This window comes from Sapajus apella, unplaced genomic scaffold (genome assembly GCF_009761245.1).
Source record: "Sapajus apella isolate SASKATOON/1434 unplaced genomic scaffold, GSC_monkey_1.0 scaffold4, whole genome shotgun sequence".
Taxonomy (NCBI): domain Eukaryota; kingdom Metazoa; phylum Chordata; class Mammalia; order Primates; family Cebidae; genus Sapajus; species Sapajus apella.
The window spans coordinates 37211316-37230643 of NW_022436944.1; the positions used below are offsets into that span (position 1 = coordinate 37211316).

General features: G+C 43.0%; 1 protein-coding gene across 6 annotated transcripts in view; it reads right to left on the reverse strand.

The window, feature by feature from the left end:
- Nucleotides 1–19328, reverse strand: part of RFTN1 (raftlin, lipid raft linker 1) — a 205262-nt gene that overhangs the window by 109686 nt on the left and 76248 nt on the right. For all 6 annotated transcript variants that reach the window (XM_032267221.1, XM_032267225.1, XM_032267236.1 and 3 more), the window contains exon 3: nucleotides 8042–8228. In XM_032267221.1, coding sequence (XP_032123112.1) covers nucleotides 8042–8228 — 187 coding nt within the window. The remainder of the gene's footprint in view (nucleotides 1–8041; nucleotides 8229–19328) is intronic.

A 19328-nucleotide genomic window follows, 5' to 3' on the forward strand; every position in this document is an offset into this window, starting at 1 on the left:
AGAGAGAGAGAGAGAGAGAGAGAGAGAGAGAGAGAGAGAGAGAGTGTGTGTGTGTGTGTGTGTGTGTGTGTGTGTGTGTGTGTGTCTGTTCCACTACTTGAAGTCCGTGCTCTGCGGCTGCATTACCAAGCTATACTGTTGGTACTGATAAATATGTAAACCAAAGACAGATCTATCTCACAATGAATTTGTGGTCCTTTAGTGCATGCTTGAAGCAAAATTTTAGGGCATGATTTTATCCCACTCAATTCATGCAAATTCTATTGAGCAACATCTATTCAGGACCTGGCGCTCTGAGCAAGCAATGGAAATCCAAAGATGGAAAAGGATTCAGCAAAGGGAGTGGAGGTGGGCAGGCATCTAAAACACAGTAACAGGAGAGGCTGAGATTCCAGCCATTGCTGTGGGTCGAAGGCAGGATAGGCGACTCGAAGGGTGCATGAGTACCTCTACCAATGCAAGCATTACACAGAAATCTTAGAGGCTGCAAGATGGCAGCAGTGGCATGGGTTAGGGACAAACAATGCTACCCTGGAAGAGTGAGGCCAAAAGAGAAGTTTTCACATAAAAATACAGATTTCTGGCTTTTCTTGAAAAAAGTACAAGACCTGGCAACACCGGACAACCACAGGACAGAGTTAAGGCATTGATTCACCACTTCCCAAGAGGTCCCCATTCAATGAGCCAGGCCCCTATAGGCATCTGAACTTGCAAGCCCTGTTTTAGAATAAAGCCAGAGTCTTCAGGATTTTAGATTCTGGACCTCGAGAGGAGAAACCAAGGGTAAGGGCTGAGCACTATTTACTTTCCTGGAAATAAAACAGCAAAAGCCAAAAGAATTGTTTCTCTTGCATCACTTGACCCTGGGTGGTCAGAGCTGACTCATTCAGTCATCTGTGCTGCTCATAAGTTCTTGGGAGTACAGCTTGCTGACATGGCCTAAGAGGAAAAATTTCTCAGACTCCAGGCATATGGTCAATTTGGGATGAAGCAGCTCACTGCAGCTCTCAGCAACCCACTGCATCTCTTCTAAGAATCACCGGGGGAATCTGTTACAAGGACTGCAGTAGCCTTGGCTACGTCAGCCACTAGAGAAGTGGGCCCCAGCCTGAGGGGCTCAGCACAGCGCCACACACACCCTCCCCCAGGCTTGTCTCCAGCATCAGGCCCCCAGGCTTCTCATGCCTGCCCTCCCACTGTTTCCCTTTGGACACTGCATTCCAGCTGTTCCACAGTGTCAATAGTGGGGAGGCCCTTCCCACTATTTCTCTCCCTATTCCAATCTACCCATCATGCCAGACCCAGAGTAAACGGCAGACACAGAGCCTTGTTTTCTAAAGCACTCTCATTAACAAATTCCAGGTTAGAGATGTAAACCAAGACCTGTAGACTTAGCTGGGCAATTATATAATTTTCATACACATTTTGCAGCCCTAGTAGATAGGTAAGTTTCTTGACATCTAGGAGCTCCTTAGAGTCATCTTTGCACAGTGAAATTACATATGCATGTTTATCTTTGAAAAATACAACTAAAAGGGATAAATGTTTACCACTTAAAACAATGACAGTTTGGTGGCCAAGCCTGTAATCCCAGCACTTTGGGAGGCTGAGGCGAGTGGATCACAAGGTCAGAAGTTTGAGACCAGCCTGGCCAACATGGTGAAAAGCTGTCTCCACTAAAAGTACAAAAAAATTAGCCAGGCGTGGTGCACATGCCTGTAATCCCAGCCTCTCGGGAGGCTGAGGCAGGAGAATTGCTTGAACCCAGGAGGTGGAGGTTGCAGTGAGCTGAGATCATGCCATTGCATTCCAGCCTGGGTGACAGAGCAAGATTCTGTCTCAAACAAAACAAAACAAAACCAATGCCAGTTACTGCATTTAATAGGCAGATGTGCCCCCCCAGAATGAACCCAAGAAGAGAGACGTGGAGTTCCTGTTCTCTCAATGTCAATTCCCACAAGCACCTCCCTACGTGCCAACATTTCACCACCCTAAGTGTGATTCCAATGAATACTCACTATAAACCCAAAGCAACTTGCCTCCCCATGGGAAAGGGAAGCTGTTGGAGTCCTGCAGGAAGACATGCATTGGTCAGGTAGAGAGGTGCCACAGTATTACATTTTAGGGGCACTTCAAAAGGTTTTCAAGGGTAACTTTGATTGTACACATTTTCCACCTTCCACAAGAATTTTAGAATTGCAGCCTCTACGTTAACTATAGCCGCTACCCCAATCCTAGGCCAAAAGTGGCCTGATAAATGTCCACAGAGCTCCTTAGTGTCCTAGTCCCTGTACCATATAAGGCATTACTCTACAGGATCTGTAGGCAAATGACTTCAACTCATTCGTGATAAAAAACACAGCAGTGACACCCTAGCTCCATGTGTGAACAACAACAATTCAACAGCTGACAAATGGCCGGCAGCATGCATTTTGGTACTGCACTGACATCTACAACCATAAAACAACCTAGAATTAAACCCACACTCACGAAACATCAAAAGTGACGTTTTAATAACTGACTTCTCTTAACCATCAAGTTTCAAGATCTTTAGCAACTCATTCTAAGGAAAACTGCTTGAAGAAAACGAAGGATCACTTAACTACACTTATTGCAACTTATTGTCTGTTAAAAATCACTAAGTGTTCGGAAGAAAGAGTGGAGAAAATGAAGTACAAACTCTCTTTCTACTTATTCACTAAGTATTTCATGTTCAGCTATTCATTCTTGAGTCAAAGTACTCGAGTCAAAGTAACTGACTTGACTAAATTCAATACACTTAGAATTAAGAACAATTTACAGTTCGATGTGTGACTTCGCCTGCCATGGTAAAATGAAATGGCAGTTATTAGAATTTTCAAAAGAAAAGAGCAGGTAATTTTTCATGGATGTAAGTGAAATCTGTCAAAATGGCAGTGAGCTCAGAGGAATGTTACTGCACTTGAGAACTACTTTTGGAATGACTCATTAATGATTTAGTTAGACTGTCAATGATGCCCTCCAATTACTCAACACCACTAGAAAACATTTCATTAGGAGATGTAAATAAACTCTTCCTGCCTCATGCTCATTATTCCCCATGTTTGCCCAAAAGAAATCAGGCCCAAGTTAAAGCTGCTTCTCCGGAAACATATCCTTGGTTTCCCTTCCCGTGGGAGGTGGCATGAGACACGTATCTCACTTACTTAGTTAGACTGCAAGTACCTGGAAGGCAGGCTCCATGTTCAACTGAGCCCAGCACTTGCAGCCTCTAACTTCCCACTGCATAGAGCTCCTAGCACCATGGCCTGAAAAGAATACATGCTCAGCAAGTACTTGTGAATGAGTGAGGGGATCAATGCAGGCTTGAGGGGTTCTGTTTGGTGGTTCTGGCATAGCCCAAGCCCAATTATTTGCTAAAAACTTTACGTTAACCCATCAAACACATTAGGTTGATACTGAAGTTTCACACAGTCATCTCATGGTGATTCTTGCAATGAACTTCGTTTGGGCCAACAGTAACCTAGAAAGTGTATCTCTTTCAGTGTGCTCCACTTGAAAAATGCCCATTGATGATAGACTGGACAGGGAAAATGTGGTACATATACACCATGCAATACTATGCAGCCATAAAAAACAATGAGTTTGTGTCCTTTGCAGGGACATGGATGAACCTGGAAACCATCATTCTCAGCAAACTGCCACAAGAACAGAAAAATCAAACACCACATGTTCTCACTCACAGGTGGGCGTTGAACAATGAGAACACATGGACACAGGGAGGGGAGCATCACATACTGGGGTCTGTAGGGGGGAAATAGGGAGGGACAGCAGGGGGTGGGGAGTTGGGGAGAGATAGCATGGGGAGAAATGCCAGATATAGGTGATGGGGAGGAAGGCAGCAAATCACACTGCCATGTGTGTACCTATGCAACAATCTTGCATGTTCTTCACATGTACCCCAAAACCTAAAATGCAATAAAAAATTTTTTTAACGAAAAATATTAACCAAGCATTTCTTTCCCTTTTACAAGCTAAGTCATTTCATTTAACGGCATCTATAGCTGTCAGAACTCTGGCAGACTGTGAAAAGCATCGTTTTAACTGTCTGAATTAAAAATTAATCACATAAGTCTTCCTTTGTTTTGTTTTTACTACTTAAATTCCCTACTGATAAAAAGTTCTGGGTTTTTTCTGGGCTTTTTTTTTTTTTTTCAGTTGTTTTGTTTTATTGAGACAGGGTCTCACTGTCGCCCAGGCTGGAGTGCAGTAACACAGTCACGTCGCACTGCAGCCTCCACCTCCTGGGCTCAGGCAGTTCTCCCACCTCAGCCTCCCTGGTAGTCGGGACTACAGGTGTGCGCCACTACACCCAGCTAATTTTTAAAACTTTTAGTAGCTACTCAATCTTGCTATGTTACCCAGGCTGGTCTGGAACTTCTGAGCTTGAGAGTCTTCTGCCTTGGCCTCCCAGAGTGCTGGGATTACAGGCGTAAGCCATTGTGCCTGGCCCTGTTGTTTTTTGTTTGCTTATTTTTAAGATCGTTGGGTTCTTTTCCTCAAAACCAAAAAAAAAAAAAAAAATGAAGTTATTGCATTTTCTAGGAGATAAAATACCTGTACTTAAAAATTACGTTTTACAATGACTCTTCTTCCAACCTCCACACTCCTCCCACCCAATACTGTTGGAGGTGGAAGTGGAGGTGAACCTCTTGATCATATTTGCCTCAATTTACATGATAAATTACCAAACTTTTGCAGTTTTCTTAAAAAAAAAAAAAAAAAAGGCAGTTCCAAAGACGCAACGCAGAGTTACCCAAGGAATTTCCTTCTCTGGATCTGCTTGTGCAGGAGTTGAAATGTTCATTGAGGTCATCCGGCAGGCAGTTCAGGAGCTCTGGACTAGAGTGTGCTCAAACCCAAGAAGACTGCCAACCTCCCTTTCTTGAAAACCCTTGTGCATGCAATGTCTCATTTTCCTCAATAGTTTGCCCCTTTTTGTCTTCTGGAAAGTAAGTTCATTTGTTCATGCTGCCATCGGTGGAAGTAAAGAACCCCTATTGAGCCCCCAGCTTCACTGCTGGCTTGTAATGCACTATTCCCCAAAGTGGGGGTTCTTATTTCTGAAGAGGGGCTCCCTCACCCACCTTGCCCCATCGGATAACTTAGAGTTTGGTACAAGCCTTGCAAATCATGTAGTACCAGCCCCTCATTGTAACAGCTAGAAAATGGAGGCCCAGAAAGATCCACTCATGTGCCCCCTGCACAACACTGCTTACCAGTAGCCAAGTGCTGCCTAGAACACAGGCCTTCTGGCCACGAGTCCCGTGTTCTTTCTTACCTAGCTTGGTGCTTACAGCTCTCCTGGGAGTAAAGTGGCAAGCCCCAATAGTGTTGCTGAGTGCCAGGCATGAAGCCAGGCAAGAATCAGGTCCTCTACACCCTTGGTACTCAGAGTGCATGCCACGGACCACCAGCATCTGCCCCATCTGGAAACGAGTTAGAAATGTGGAGTGCCAGGCCTCCCCCGAGACCGACCATATCAGACTCTGCTCTTTAACCATATCCCCAGGAGACTCACAGGCATATTGAAGTCTGAGAAGTGTTGCTCCATGGCAGGAAAAAAAAAAAAAAAAAAAAGATGCATCTTCACTTCGTGAGTTAAGCTCTGGCCAAGTCCTGAGCTCACGTCACCTCCCATGGCAGATCACGCTGAAGGATGTGCTGGTGATCTGACCCCAATGGACTTGGCACCTCTAAACACTAAGGCCAACTGGGTAATCTCCAGAATAGAATCACTGGGGCCCAGTGGATGCCTTATGTCATCCATACAATGCATTTGTCAGTTTTATTTTGTTTCCTTGCTGAAATTCTGATTTACTTACAGACTACTGAGGGGTAACATGGGGGAAAGGTTGAGAATAAAAGTATTTCTTCACGGAAGATCAAAGATTTCCTCCCTCGCTTTTTGTCCTAAGTGTTTCTACACAAGAATTGTGAATAAAGGAACACAGCGCGCACTTCATGCCTTGATTAAGAATGCAGGTATAGGAGTCAGGCTTCCTGGGAGCACGGCAGAGCTCTGCTTGCTGCCATCTGTGTGACCTTAACAGCTCAACATTTGTGTCTCAGTTTTCTCCACCTTTAAAATGGGAACAAAAGTGACACTTATTTCATAGGCGTATGATACGGATAAAATGGTAAATGACAAAGCATGGCACACAGTGAGTGCTCACTCACTATGAGCTACTGTCATTATACATATCCTGTGTGTCAGTGTCACTTAAAACCCCTGCAGCCTCCAGAATCGTTTCTTCTTGTGATTGACCCAGATCATAATCAACAGCCAATCAACATAAAGAAACCAATAATGGGCTGGGCGTGGTGGCTCACACCTGTAATTCCAGCACTTTGGGAGGCTGAGGCAGGAGACCCTCTTGAGCCCAGAAGTTCCAGACCAGTCTGAGCAACATGGTGAAACTCGGTCTCTACAAAAATACAAAAATTAGCCAGGTGTGGTGGTGTGCGCCTGTCGTCCCAGCTACTTGGGAGGCTGAAGTGGGAGGACAGCTTGAGGCTGGGAGGCGAAGGTTGCGGTGAGCTGAGATCATGCCATGTGCTGCAGGCTAGGTGACAGAGGGAGACCCCATCTCAAATAAATGAAAAAGAAAAGAAAAGAAACCAATGTGCAGCCGGGCCCAGTAATCCCAGTGGTTCGGGAAGCCAAGGTGGCAGGATTGCTTGAGGCCAGGATTTCGAGACCAGCCTAGGCAATATAGCAAGACATCATTTCTACAGAAAGAGAGAGAGAGAGAGAGAGACAGAGAGAGTGAGAGAGAGAGAGACAGAGAGAGTCAGAGAGAGAGAGACAGACAGAGAGAGACAGGGAGAGACAGAGAGAGAGAGACAGAGAGAGAGAGAGAGAGAGAGAGAGAGAGAGAGAGAGAAACTAATACACATAAAAGGCAGACATTGAGAAAAATCACCCTACCAAAAAATGTGTGAATTCTGGGTTTGAGCAAACACATGCACCACCTTTCACTTCAAAATCTAATGTGTGTTGCTGTAGACTAAGGGCCCCAGAGCTTGATCAACCATGAAGAAATAAAGGAAAGGAAAGAGGAGTCAGTCTTAGTCACGCAACCTCATGCCTCACAGCCGTCCCTCATGAGGACACCAGCCAAATGCTTTGTCTACCTGTAAAGTGACTTTAAAAAGGGAGGAAGAGGAGGAGTTGCTCTGCACTCTCTCTTTAAAGTGTGGCACATGTTGTCATTCGTTCTATGATAGTTGGCCAAAAGACAAATCTGATTTCCTTTCCCAGACTCATTTTAATTTTTATGAAAGCAGCAAAAACATGCTGCGCTCTCCATCCTATCCTCATTGTTTAAAAAAATAAACAAAATTAATATTGCTCCTTTTGAAAGACTAACCCCACTTCTCCTTCCTTAATTAGGCCCAATGGAAATATAGGCATAAGCATTCAACCGGGCAAGCCAACTGAAAAACACCCCCAAACCCTGAAAATCTAAATCAAGACCAAACCAAATATAGCATTTTATTTAGGTGGTGTTTATTTTTTGTATTTTTTTTTAACTGTCAAGTGATTGACAGAATTTATGGTGGGCTCAACATTTTAAAGTATTTCTAGACTGTGGGGAAGACAGTTTGTACATAGCCTTTGCATGAAATTACTGCATTTTCCAGCCATGTCTTTTGGTGTGAAAGTATTACACTTTTACTAGCCGCAGCATTCTGGGCGTATACTTCTTTCGAGGAGACATTTTTCTAGCTGAGTTTAATCCAGTGAGTTAAAAGAGGCAAAGAATGTAAAATGAAGCTCTCTACTTGCATTTGGACATGGCATTTGTTTTTCATCGCAGGATGCTAAGAAATCTCTCTGGTTGTCTGGCTTTTTGCCTCACCTGTCTGAGGACAGAGGCCCCGAGGACAGCATGCAAATTTCAACCCCCTCACCGGAGCCCATCCTCTCACTTCCCCTCCTCTATTGAGCACACCTTATCCACAACAGGATGCTACCATTCATCCACAGAGGCCTTACCTGTCGGTTTTCTTGATCAGGATGGCCCTAAAGATGTGCTCCAGGGGTGTCTTCTCCCTCTCATGAGTGGGCTGCACGAAGGGGTGCAGGGCTGCCAGCGAGAAGCCCTGCTGGTACAGCTCCAGGAGCTGGGCGGGCAGGTCACGCAGGGAGGCCAGCCTCACCGCTGAGGACCCAGGGAGTTCCGCTGGAGTGGAGAGAGGAGAGGCTCATCAGAGACCGACCATGAGGCCCACACAGCGCTGCCCAAGCCCCTCTCCCCTTGCCCTAGGGGAGGATCCTCTAGGTCACTGTTAAAATGAATTTGTCCCAGTTTTTACTGTCTTCAAACAGACTTTATAGGTAGGCTGTCATTTTACAAATCACCCAAAGGCATTAATAACCGGATGTCAGCCAGGTGTGGTGGCTCCCAGCACTTTGGGAGGCTGAGGCAGATGGATAGCTTGAGCCCAGAAGTTTGAGACCAGCCTGGGCAACATGGTGAAACCTGGTCTCTAAAAAAATAATAATAATAAATTAAAAAACCCAAAAATTAGCCAGTGCTTGTGGTCCTGGCTACTCAGGAGGCTGAGGTGGGAGTGTAGTTGAGCCAGGGAGGTGGAGGTTGCAGGGAGCCATGCACTCTAGAGGTCACTGCACTCTAGCCTGGGCAACAGAGTGAGACACTCTCAAAAATCAAATGATATAAAATAATAATGGAATGTCTTAGATCTAGAGTCATCTTCTCAGTGATCACAATGAACAAGTCATTTCCACCGCCTAAAAGAAAGAAAAACATATATAAAGAAAGAAAAGAAGAAGGAAAGGGAAAAGAAGAAAACTATATTGAGCAAATATAAAAATACTAGGAGGCAAAAAGCAGCATAAACAAAGTCAAAAGACCAACTGGAACAAATTTCTGAAACCCTTAAGACAAAGGGCTGATTTCCTTAATTTGCTAAACCCTCCCCACCCCAAAATAATTTTTAAATGGGCAAAACATATGAATAGGCAATTGCCTAAAAAATGTGAAAGCCTAACCAACATTTGAAAGAATTACACAAATCAAAACCAGATTTTTACCTACTGAATTATTTTCAAACTTGGATTTTTAAATTTACTTATTTTTGAGAAGAGCAAACAAGGTTCAAAAGTCAAAAGGTACAAATGTGTATTCAGTGAAAAGTCTACATCCTAGCCCTGTCCTCTGCCTCCTACATTTACTTCCCTAGAGGCAATCATTATTATTTTTGTGTGTGTATGTGCATTAACCATCAAATAATTCATACAAAAGTAAATAGGCCTATATATTTCCCTTCTCTTCTAGAATGTCAGCATAACATTACACACCTGGCTTTTTAAAATCAATTTTTATCAATCAACAGTATACTTTTTAGCCAGGTGCAGTGCTCGCACCTGTAATCCCTGCACTTTGGGAGGTCGAGGTAGGCAGATCATCTGAGGTCAGGAGTTTGAGACCAGACTGGCCAACACGGTGAAACCACATCTCTACTAAAAATACAAAAAATTAGCCAAGTGTGGTGGCGGGCGCCTGTAATCCCAGCTACTCAGGAAGCTGAGGTGGAAGAATCACTTGAACCCAGGAGGCAGAGGTTGGGGATTGCACTACTGCGCTCCAGCCTGGGCAAGAAGAGTGAAACTGTCTCAAAACCCCCCCCCCAAAACCAAAACCAAAAACAGAAAAACCCCAAAAAACAGTATAGTTTTCTTACAGACTATTCCATAGCAGTACACAGAGCTCTTCCTCATTCTTTCCTACAGATCCGTTGTGTGATATACCATGGAATATGCAAACTTTTGCTTTTATAAGTAATCTATTAATGAAAAATATCATTCCTACATGATTGTACATGTGTGCGCTTATAGTACCTATAAAAATAAATGCTTAGATGTGGAATTGCTGGGTTAAAAAAATATGCATTGTGTGTCTGTATCAAAACATCTCATGTGCCCTATAAATATATACACCTACTATGTACCCACCAAAAATAAAAAAACTAAAAATCAGAGGTGTAAATACACACACACGCACACACACGTGCACTGTAATTTTTTCAGATAGTGCCAGATTCTCTCCATAGAGTAGTAAGGAGTTATCCGCCATCAGTGATGTATAAAGGTGTTTCTTTTCTCATACTCTGACTATTCTCAGTGAAAAAATAAAAAGATCCCTGTGAGATGGTAACATATTTATCTTATTATGTAATTTGTATTTTTTCTTAATGAGCATTTCATATTTAAACGCTGTGTCTTCTTGTCGGTGAACTGTCTGTCCATTATCTTGCCTGGTGTCCTACTGGGTCACTGGATCTTATTTCTACTGGTTTGTAAGAACTCTTTACATATTAGGAAGTTTAGTTTTTATTTATTTGTCCCCAATTGGTTGCTTGTTTTCTGACTTTGCATATGATAGGTTTTGCCATGAAAAACTTTTTGTTTTTTTTTTTTTTTTTTTTGAGACAAAGTCTCACTCTGTCCCCCAGGCTGGAATGCAGTGATGCTAACTCGGCCCACTGCAAACTCCACCTCCTGGGTTCAAGTGATTCCACGAAGAACTTTTTGAATAAAGCTGAATTTACCAATCTTGCTTTCAATGGCTTCTGAGTTTTATGTCATAGCAGAAAGGCCTGGGGTTAAAAAACAATTATCTTGTGAATTCTGGTAATACCTATTTCATTTTTTGCATGTAAATCTTTGATCAATTTGGAATTTATTCTGCATAAAGCATGCAATATGAATTTAACTTTCCCCCCACCAAATGGGTTTAGCTATTTTTCCTCATTGATTTGAGATGGCACATATCATATGCCATTTATCATTTATTAGATTCCCAAACATGAGTTTATGACTGTGATCCAATTATCTATTTGTATAAAACACTGCTTTAAACAATTTTAATTTCACATTAGGTTCTAACATCTGATTAAACTATTTCTCACAACTTTCTGTATTCCTGTTTCTATTTTGAATCTTCCTAATTTGTTTTTCTAAATGATCTTTAAAAATCAAGTTATCAAATTCCCCTTCCCCCACCAAAAAAAATTTTGTGGGTATTTTTATTGGGTCATGTTCAAATCATAGCTTAACCAAGAATGAATATTTTCACCATGCTGCAAGTTCCCATGCAAGAAACTGGCAAAATTTTGATTTGTTCAAGTCTTCCTTTGGGTCCCTCTGGAGCATACCAAAGTTTTCTTCACACAGTACATATTTATCAAGTTTATTTCTAGTCATTCTATATTTTATTGCTATCGAAATAATATATTTTCCTTTTTCATTTCTGTAATCTTCATTGCATGCAAGAGTGTTGGGGAAATAGGCATGCCCGTCCTTGTGGTGGGAGGGAACCTTTCTCTAGGGCAGAGTGCTTTGGCCTTCAATCCTAAAAATGCACACACTCACTGTCCAGCAACCCCTCTACTGGTAGTACTCCTATGGCTGGACTCATAAATGTCTTCCAAGTATATGGACAAAGATATTTACTACTGGGTATTGCTCTAATAGCAATCTTAATTGCAGGACTAAACACTGGAACACCCCAGTGATTAATCCTATGAACCGTTAAGAAGATTAAAGTAAATCTGTTATGTGCTGATAGGGAAACAAGTCCAAGATACATTGCTAAGTTAAAAAAACAGAAGTGCACAACAGTGTTAATGGTATGGCCACTGTTATGTAAAGAATATTAGAAGGGCCAGGCATGATGGCTCACGCCTGTAATCCCAGCACTTTGGGAGGTCAAGGTGGGCAGGTCACAGTGTCAGGAGTTTGAGACCAGCCTGACCAACATGGTGAAAACCTGTCTCTACTAAAAATACAAAAATTAGCCGGGCATGGTAGTGCCCACCTGTAATCCCACCTACTCAGGGGGCTGAGGCAGGAGAATCACTTGAACCCGGGGGGCAGAGGTGGCAGTAAGCCAAGGTCATGCTGCTGCACTATTCCAGCCTGGGTGACAGAGGGAGACTCCATCGAGAAAATAAAAAGAAAAAGAAAGAATATTAGAAAGATAGAAGGATGGACAGACATAAATAAAAATCTTTTTTTTCTGGAAGGAATCACAAAAACATCAACATTGAAGAGGCCGGGCCACAGTGGCTCACGCCTGTAATCCCAGCACTTTGGGAAGCCAAGTGGGATGGATCACTTGAGGTTGGGAGTTCGAGACCAGCCTGACCAACATGGAGAAACCCTGTCTGCACCAAAAATACAAAAACATTATCCAGGCGTGGTGGCACATGCCTGTAATCCCAGCTACTTGGGAGGCTGAGGCAGGAGAATTGCTTGAACCTGGGAGGTGAAGGTTGCAGTGAGCCCAGATTGCACCACTGCACTCCAGCCTGGGCGACAAGAGCATATCAAGCAAGCAAACAAACAAACAAACAAACAAAAAACACTGGAGAGAGGGACAGAGCAGGGATGAAAGGATAGAAGGTCGTTTTTATTTTATCTTACACTTTCGATTCCATTACCACCAACAGGAGTCATTTGGGTGGAATGTTTATGAGTCATTTTTATTTTCCTCTTTATATATAAAAAATATTATTTAAAACTTTTTAATTAATGTGCTTTTTAAATTTTCTAATTTTTCTTAAATTTATTCTTATTTATTTATTTTGAGACAGAGCCATGCTCTGTCCCCCAGGCTGGAGTGCAGTGGTGCAATCACAGCTCATTGCAGCCTTGATCTCCTGGGCTCAAGTGATCCTCCTATTGACTCAGCCTCCAGAGTTGCTGGGACTTCAGGCACATGCCAGCAGGTCTGGCTAATTTTTAAATTTCTTGTAGAGGTAGAGACAGGAATGGTCCAGGCTGGTCACAAACTCCTGGTTTTAAACGATCTTCCTGCCTTGGCCTAAATGTGCTATAGTTAAAAACAAATGTTAAAAGAAAACCTAGGGGTGCTTAACAACCACCTGACATCAGATACTGTAGCTCTCATTTCCATACATCATGCAATAAATTTGTAGGAAAAAAATCTATAGCAATGATTCACTCTAAAACAAGCATTCAGCATCCTGGAGAAGGCTCCATTAATAAGAGTGACAAATGTAGGGCTAGCCAGGAAAGCAGAAAAGTATGCGATCTCTCCCTGAAGGGTACATTCAGGATCTGCTGCTAGATAAGCAAATCCAAGGGTAAGTCTGGTAAAGCATCCTGAGCCTCTCCAGATTCTCCATGCGCAGAAACCTGTCAAGGCGTCTCACAAGCAGCTTCTTGGATGCAGGCGAGGGGTCCTCTGCTCTAAAGCTTGTGCTGAACCCCAAGGCTTACAGCAGGGGTCCCCAACCCTGGAGCTGCACAACAGGTGGTGAGCGAGCATTACTACCTGAGCTCTCCCTCCTGTCCCGTCAACAGCGGTATTCGATTCTTTTAGGAGCATGAACCCTATTGCGAACTGTGCATGCGAGGGATCTAGGTTGTATACTCCTTATGAGAATCTAATGCCTGATGATCTGTCACTGTCTTCCATTATCCCCTAGATGGGACTGTCTAGTTGCAGGAAAACAAGCTCAGGGTTCTCACTGATTCTACATTATGAGTTGTATAATTATTTCAATACATATTACAATGTAATAATAACAGAAATAAAGCATAGAGTAAATGTAATACACTTGAATCAACCCAAAATCACCCCTCCACCCCCATCCATGTAAAATCTGCCTTCCAAACAACCAGGCCCTGGTGTCAAAAAGGTTGGTGACCATTGCTTTAGAGCAAGGTTCTTCAAAGTGCATGCTCTGGTCCAGCAGCGCCAGGGAACTTGATAGAAATGAGAACACCTGGGTCCCATCGTAGACCTACAGAATCAGAAGCTGAGCCATCTAGGGAGTTCAACTGCCCCAAAGAGTTTCACCTTGTCCCGCCTCCACCCACTCTCCTCTCCACAGGCAAGGAAACCTGTGACTGGCACCCAACTTCACACAGCCCAGCTGGAAACCCATCCCTTGCCAGCCCTGGGCCCAATCTGGGGGCCGTTCGGGCTTCTTCCTCAGTCTGCAGTGAGGGTGGATGGTGCCCTTTGTGTGCACTCCAAGGCCCGAGGCAGGGCAGAAACTAAGAGGAGGCAAGTGAGGAGATAACTCACCACAGGCACAAACTTTAAGGGAGCACCGCAAACTCAGTAATCACGATAAATAAATATTTCATGCAATATGCTAAAATATAAAAATCAGTGCAAAAAATCAATGATAAGCAAAGTATCAAAATTTTTGATAAAGGTAAGTTCAGGCTGGGTGCCAGTGGCTCACAGCTGTAATCCCAGCACTTGATGGAGGCCAAGGCAGGAGGATCGCTTGAGCCCAGGAGTTTGAGACCAGCCTAGGTAATACGGCAAAACTCCATCTGTACAAAAAAATACAAAAATTAGCTGAGTGTGATGGCATGGGCCTGTTGTCCCAGCTACTAGGGAAGCTGAGATGGGAGGATCACTTGAGCCCAGGGAGGTCAAGGATGCAGTAAGCCGAGATTGCACCACTGCACTCTAGCCCGGGGTGACAGAGTTACTTTATAAATAAAAAAAAAAATAAAAGATAGGATCAGTGTTTTTTCCTTTCACTTTAAGCTCCAATACAGCTTACACAGTACTGTCACTGATTTTGTCTTTATTTATTATAAAATGTTGCCTCACGCCCCTCACCCTAATCCCGGCCCAGCCTGAGACCTCCTTTTGTCCTCTTGTCCCAGATCCTGCAAATGCTGGCGTGGACCTTATGGAAACCAGGGGCAGGTTTCATCTGCTGTCAACAGATTACAAGGATGCTGAACCAAAAGGGCAAAGCCATGTGTGGTGGAGACACTGCTTGTTTTATTTGAAAAACTGAATGGGCTTTTGGTAGGAGTGTAAGCCTTTATGGAGGGCAAGTGCACATTGTCAATCAAACCTAAAAATTCTATGCAGCACCAGGATCCCCTCTTCTTTGATAAAACGATATACAAACAGCATCTGTGAGTCATCGAATATGAGACCTCAAACTCAGCCGGTCTCTACAGCTCAATATTCTTTAAATGTTTCAAATTTTTCAAACTTTTCCTGCTACAATAAACCTTTATTGAGAGTTTGATAATTCATATATTTGTTTCCTCTTATGCATTACACTAAAACAAAAAGTAAAAGTAGTTAATATGTTTAGAAGACAGGGTTCTGGCTGGACACGGTGGCTCACACCTGTAATCCTAGCACTTTGGGAGGCCGAGGTGGGCGGATCACCTGAGAGCAGGAGTTCGAGACCAGCCTGGCCAACTTGGTGAAACCCCATCTCTAGCAAAAATACAAAAATTAGCCGGGCATGTTGGCGTGCACCTATAGTCCCAGCTACTCAGGGGGCTGAGGCGGGAGGATCACTTGAGTCCAGGAGGCGGAGGCTGCAATGAGCCAAGCTCATGCCACTGCACTCCAGCCTGGGAGACACAGTAAAAGAACTCTGTCTCAAAAAAAAAAAAAAAAAAAAAAAAAAAAAAGAATACAGGGTTCTATGCCAGCTGCTGTCCTCACTGCCTGCTCACCTCAGGCATGTGAACACTCAATTCCTTTGTATAAAATGGTGATAACAATATCAGCCTGCCTTCCATCATAGAGTGGTTGTGAGGATCAAGTGGGATGACATATGTGCAATCCACAGAGCCCAAAACAATCACGGGTGGTGGCACTGGCCATGGTGAATGTGGGGACTGGTCACGACAACATGGTGTGGGGCCATGAAATCCTTCCCCATTCCTGCCCATACCTTTTAACCTCCATGCTCCCAAATTGGTGCACTAAAAATATTAGTCAACCAACTGCTTTATATTTAAATGCTTCCTGAATAAAACATAATACCTTTTAAATTTTTATCTTAAAATCTAAAGATGTATCTCCTGTCAAAGCTAAGCGATTTTATGGCTTTAATTTTTGGTATGCATGCTGTCAAAGTAAGTTTAGCTTCATGGTTAAAAAAAAACAAATAAAAATGAATCTCAATGATCTTAAAGCAATAAAAAAAAAGGCTTCTATTATAAATATGATTAAAGGCCTTAATCTCATGTTTCTATTTGAACTCTAACCTTAAAAATACAAAAGAAAACAATTCTTACAAACTGACCAATTCCCCAGTGTTACTCCTGAGCAAATAAACAAAGGAATGATTTCTCCATTTGGATGGACAAACCAATTGTAGCCTGTTGGTGTGTTTCTCACCCTACTTATCAGAGTAACCTCTCCACTATTTCGTTTTGTAATAGTTGCCTGATTTCATTTACAAATTATGTAACCTTGGGCAAGCTATAGAGCTCCCTCCCTATCTCTTGGGGCCCTCATTTACAAAATGAAGACTTTGGATGGGCAATTGCAAAAGGAGCTTTCAACTTTAAAATGCAATAATTTTATTATTTCAATTTCAGGCTAAGATACCAGTTTCTAACTAAAAAGTAACATTGGATAATATAACAAATGTTTTCAAAGTTAACTGAAAGAGTTCCCCCAAACCAGAGCTAGAATTGGAATAAGGAACACCCACATGGCATGTGTGGGTAGCTGGAGTGAGGAAGGAGAGGCTGGAAGATACCCGCTGCCCGTGGGCAGGAGAAGCATCAGTGCTGCCCCAGGGTTCCAGCCTTCTGCCTGCCCAGGCACTAGGGATTCTGGGCTAACTGTCCCCGGAGGAGTGTGGGGAACTTTTCAGGGGAGTTCTAGGGAACAGATGCCTGCCCAGTGGTAGGAGAGAAAAGGAATGTTTTAAGTATCGCTGGGGATGATGGGTCCGCTTCATCCTAGAGGACAGCTACAAGGAAACAGCATGAGTTATTCTGAAGTTATGTTGGCTTCCTGGCCTTTGACCAGGACGTGACTCTAAGGCTGAGCCACACAAACTGTCTCATCGTAAGTTAAAATTTCTAATCATAACTTCATAGTCGGAAGATGAGGGGCACTGGTGAGGCTGTCTTAGCCACCGTTATCCTCCAGAAAGAGAAAATGCAGCCTACTCAGAGTGGGCAGCCGCTGCGAGGGCTGCTCACACCTTTTTCTCCACTTTCTAATTTGTTGGGTTCTGTAGTCTTAATCTGTAGTGATCGCACTCGCCTCATCTGGGAAACACACCCACATGCTCCCACACCGCCACAATCTTGGCTCACTGCAACCTCCGCCTCCTGGACTCAAGTGATCCTCCCGCCTCAGCCCCCTGAGTAGCTGGGACTACAGGTATGTGCCAACATGCCCAGTTAATTTTGGTGTTTTTAGTAGAGAGGGGGTTTCACCACATTGGCCAGGCTAGTCTTGAACTCCTGCCCATCTTCATCCCATACCAGGGCTTTGTCCTGCTGCAGTGCAAAGGACAGTTCTCTCCCGGCTTCTCCCGTGCCTGGGCAGCGGCAGTCTCATCTCCTTACTGGACAGAGGGCTTGGTGCAGATCCCAAAGCCAGTAATAGAGACATCCGTGGGCCAGGGAGATAGAGTAAACAAGAGACACGAGAGCAATGAACACCGAGGCCCCATCTTGCCCAAGGGGGCAGCATTGTGTCCTTGCTGGTACTGCTAAAGGGCAAGTGGGCCCAGTGGTGCCAGAACTTCTAACTCTTAACTTTCAAGAAGTCAGAAATCTTAACCCTCCTAGTCTTTAAATGTGGCATGTAATTATAATTTTATTTTCAATCCCATACCGTCAAAGCCGAGACCTGGCAGGTTGCAAGGTATGAATGGGGCATTTGATAAAGGTGGGGAATGGATACCCTGCACTCCTTCCTATCTCTGACCCTGGCATTGTCCAGGCACAGTGTGGGCATCAGGCGTCACGCACAGAGGAGGATGCCGCTCTGTTCATTCCCACATCATCACAAGGTACATCACAGGCCTCAAGGACACATCTGCAGGTATCTCATACTGGCCTCTAATTTCTCTTTTTTCTATATTGGTATTGAGATGAACAAAAAGTTTAGAACCACATGATTACATTTTGAATCTTTTGGAAAGCTTTTTTTAAATTCCAGACTCTATTACCAATAATAGGCTTTTCTAAAATCAAAATACAGAAAGTGCTGCTGAAAAGGTATTTTGGGTGGCAGAAGAGTCCAAACATCTTTTGAAATAAGTGTTTTGTTTTTCTTTCAGAAAATAACTCCACATAAATAAATAAACCATTATTCCAAGAGCTAAAAAAAAAAAAAGAAAAGAAAGGAATGAAAACAGAGAAAAAACATAATCCACAAACCACACATTTCTTAACACTCCAGGGATAAAGTAAATTCTGTTTTTGCTATGACTATGTTTTGTTTAGCAAAAACATTCTGCAGCCCCATTTATTCCCTGGAAACAAAGCCCTTCAGACGTTTGCAAAGGGCCAAAGTGAGGTCTTTGCTATTTCAAACTTTATTATTGGGAAAGTATCAGCCTCCAACACAAGGAAGAAACCATTGCATGCAGCAACTGCACATTTCACTCAGCTCTATAAAGCAGGAGACGGCAGGCTGAACTGCAACAGCTTCTATTATTTTGCCCAGAAATCATTTGTGACTTTAACCTAATTATTCAAAGTCCGACTTTGCTTTTCTAATTACATCCGCTAATGGATCTGTCAATAGCAAGGAGTGCAACACGAGACAGACACCATCTCCCTCGGGTAATTTCCCTCACAGGTGAAGCTGATAATGACACTGTTCAACCAAATCTCTCTTTTCGTCTTAAAGTTCCTTCAAGACTGCTAGTGCTATAACATCAATCTGCCTGGGCTTTGCAGTAGATCCAATTTAGCAAAACACTAAAATCAATCACTTTCGATGCAGGGCTTTTATTGTACAGGGAAGAAATAGGAGTCCAATTTTTAAAATAATGTTTGTAGTGTTTTCTATATGTGTTATTTCTAAATCTGTGGAATAAGTTAAAACTTTTATTCTAGAGCTTTAAAAATGTAGACTTCTGTCATCTTCTCATTAAACAAATTCATGTTTCTGAAACTTAAAAAACAAAACAAGACAAAACACATATCCAGGCTTGGGAGACCACACCATTTCAACACTATTTTTAAAATCGGAAGTGAAATGTCCGTAACATAAAATTAATCATTTTAAAATGAACGATTTGGCGGCATTTAGTACGTTCATGATGTTGCATAGCCATCAACTCTATCTGTAGGTTCTAAAACATTTTCATCACTCAAAAGGAAACCCCATATCCATTAAGCAGTTGCTCTTCCCATTCCTCTCTCTTCCCCAGCCCTGGCAATCACCAATATGCTTTCATAAAAAACCACGCTTTTTAAAATTTGTAATCTATTTTTGTTGTGTTAATTTAAGGTGTACAACATGATGCTTTCA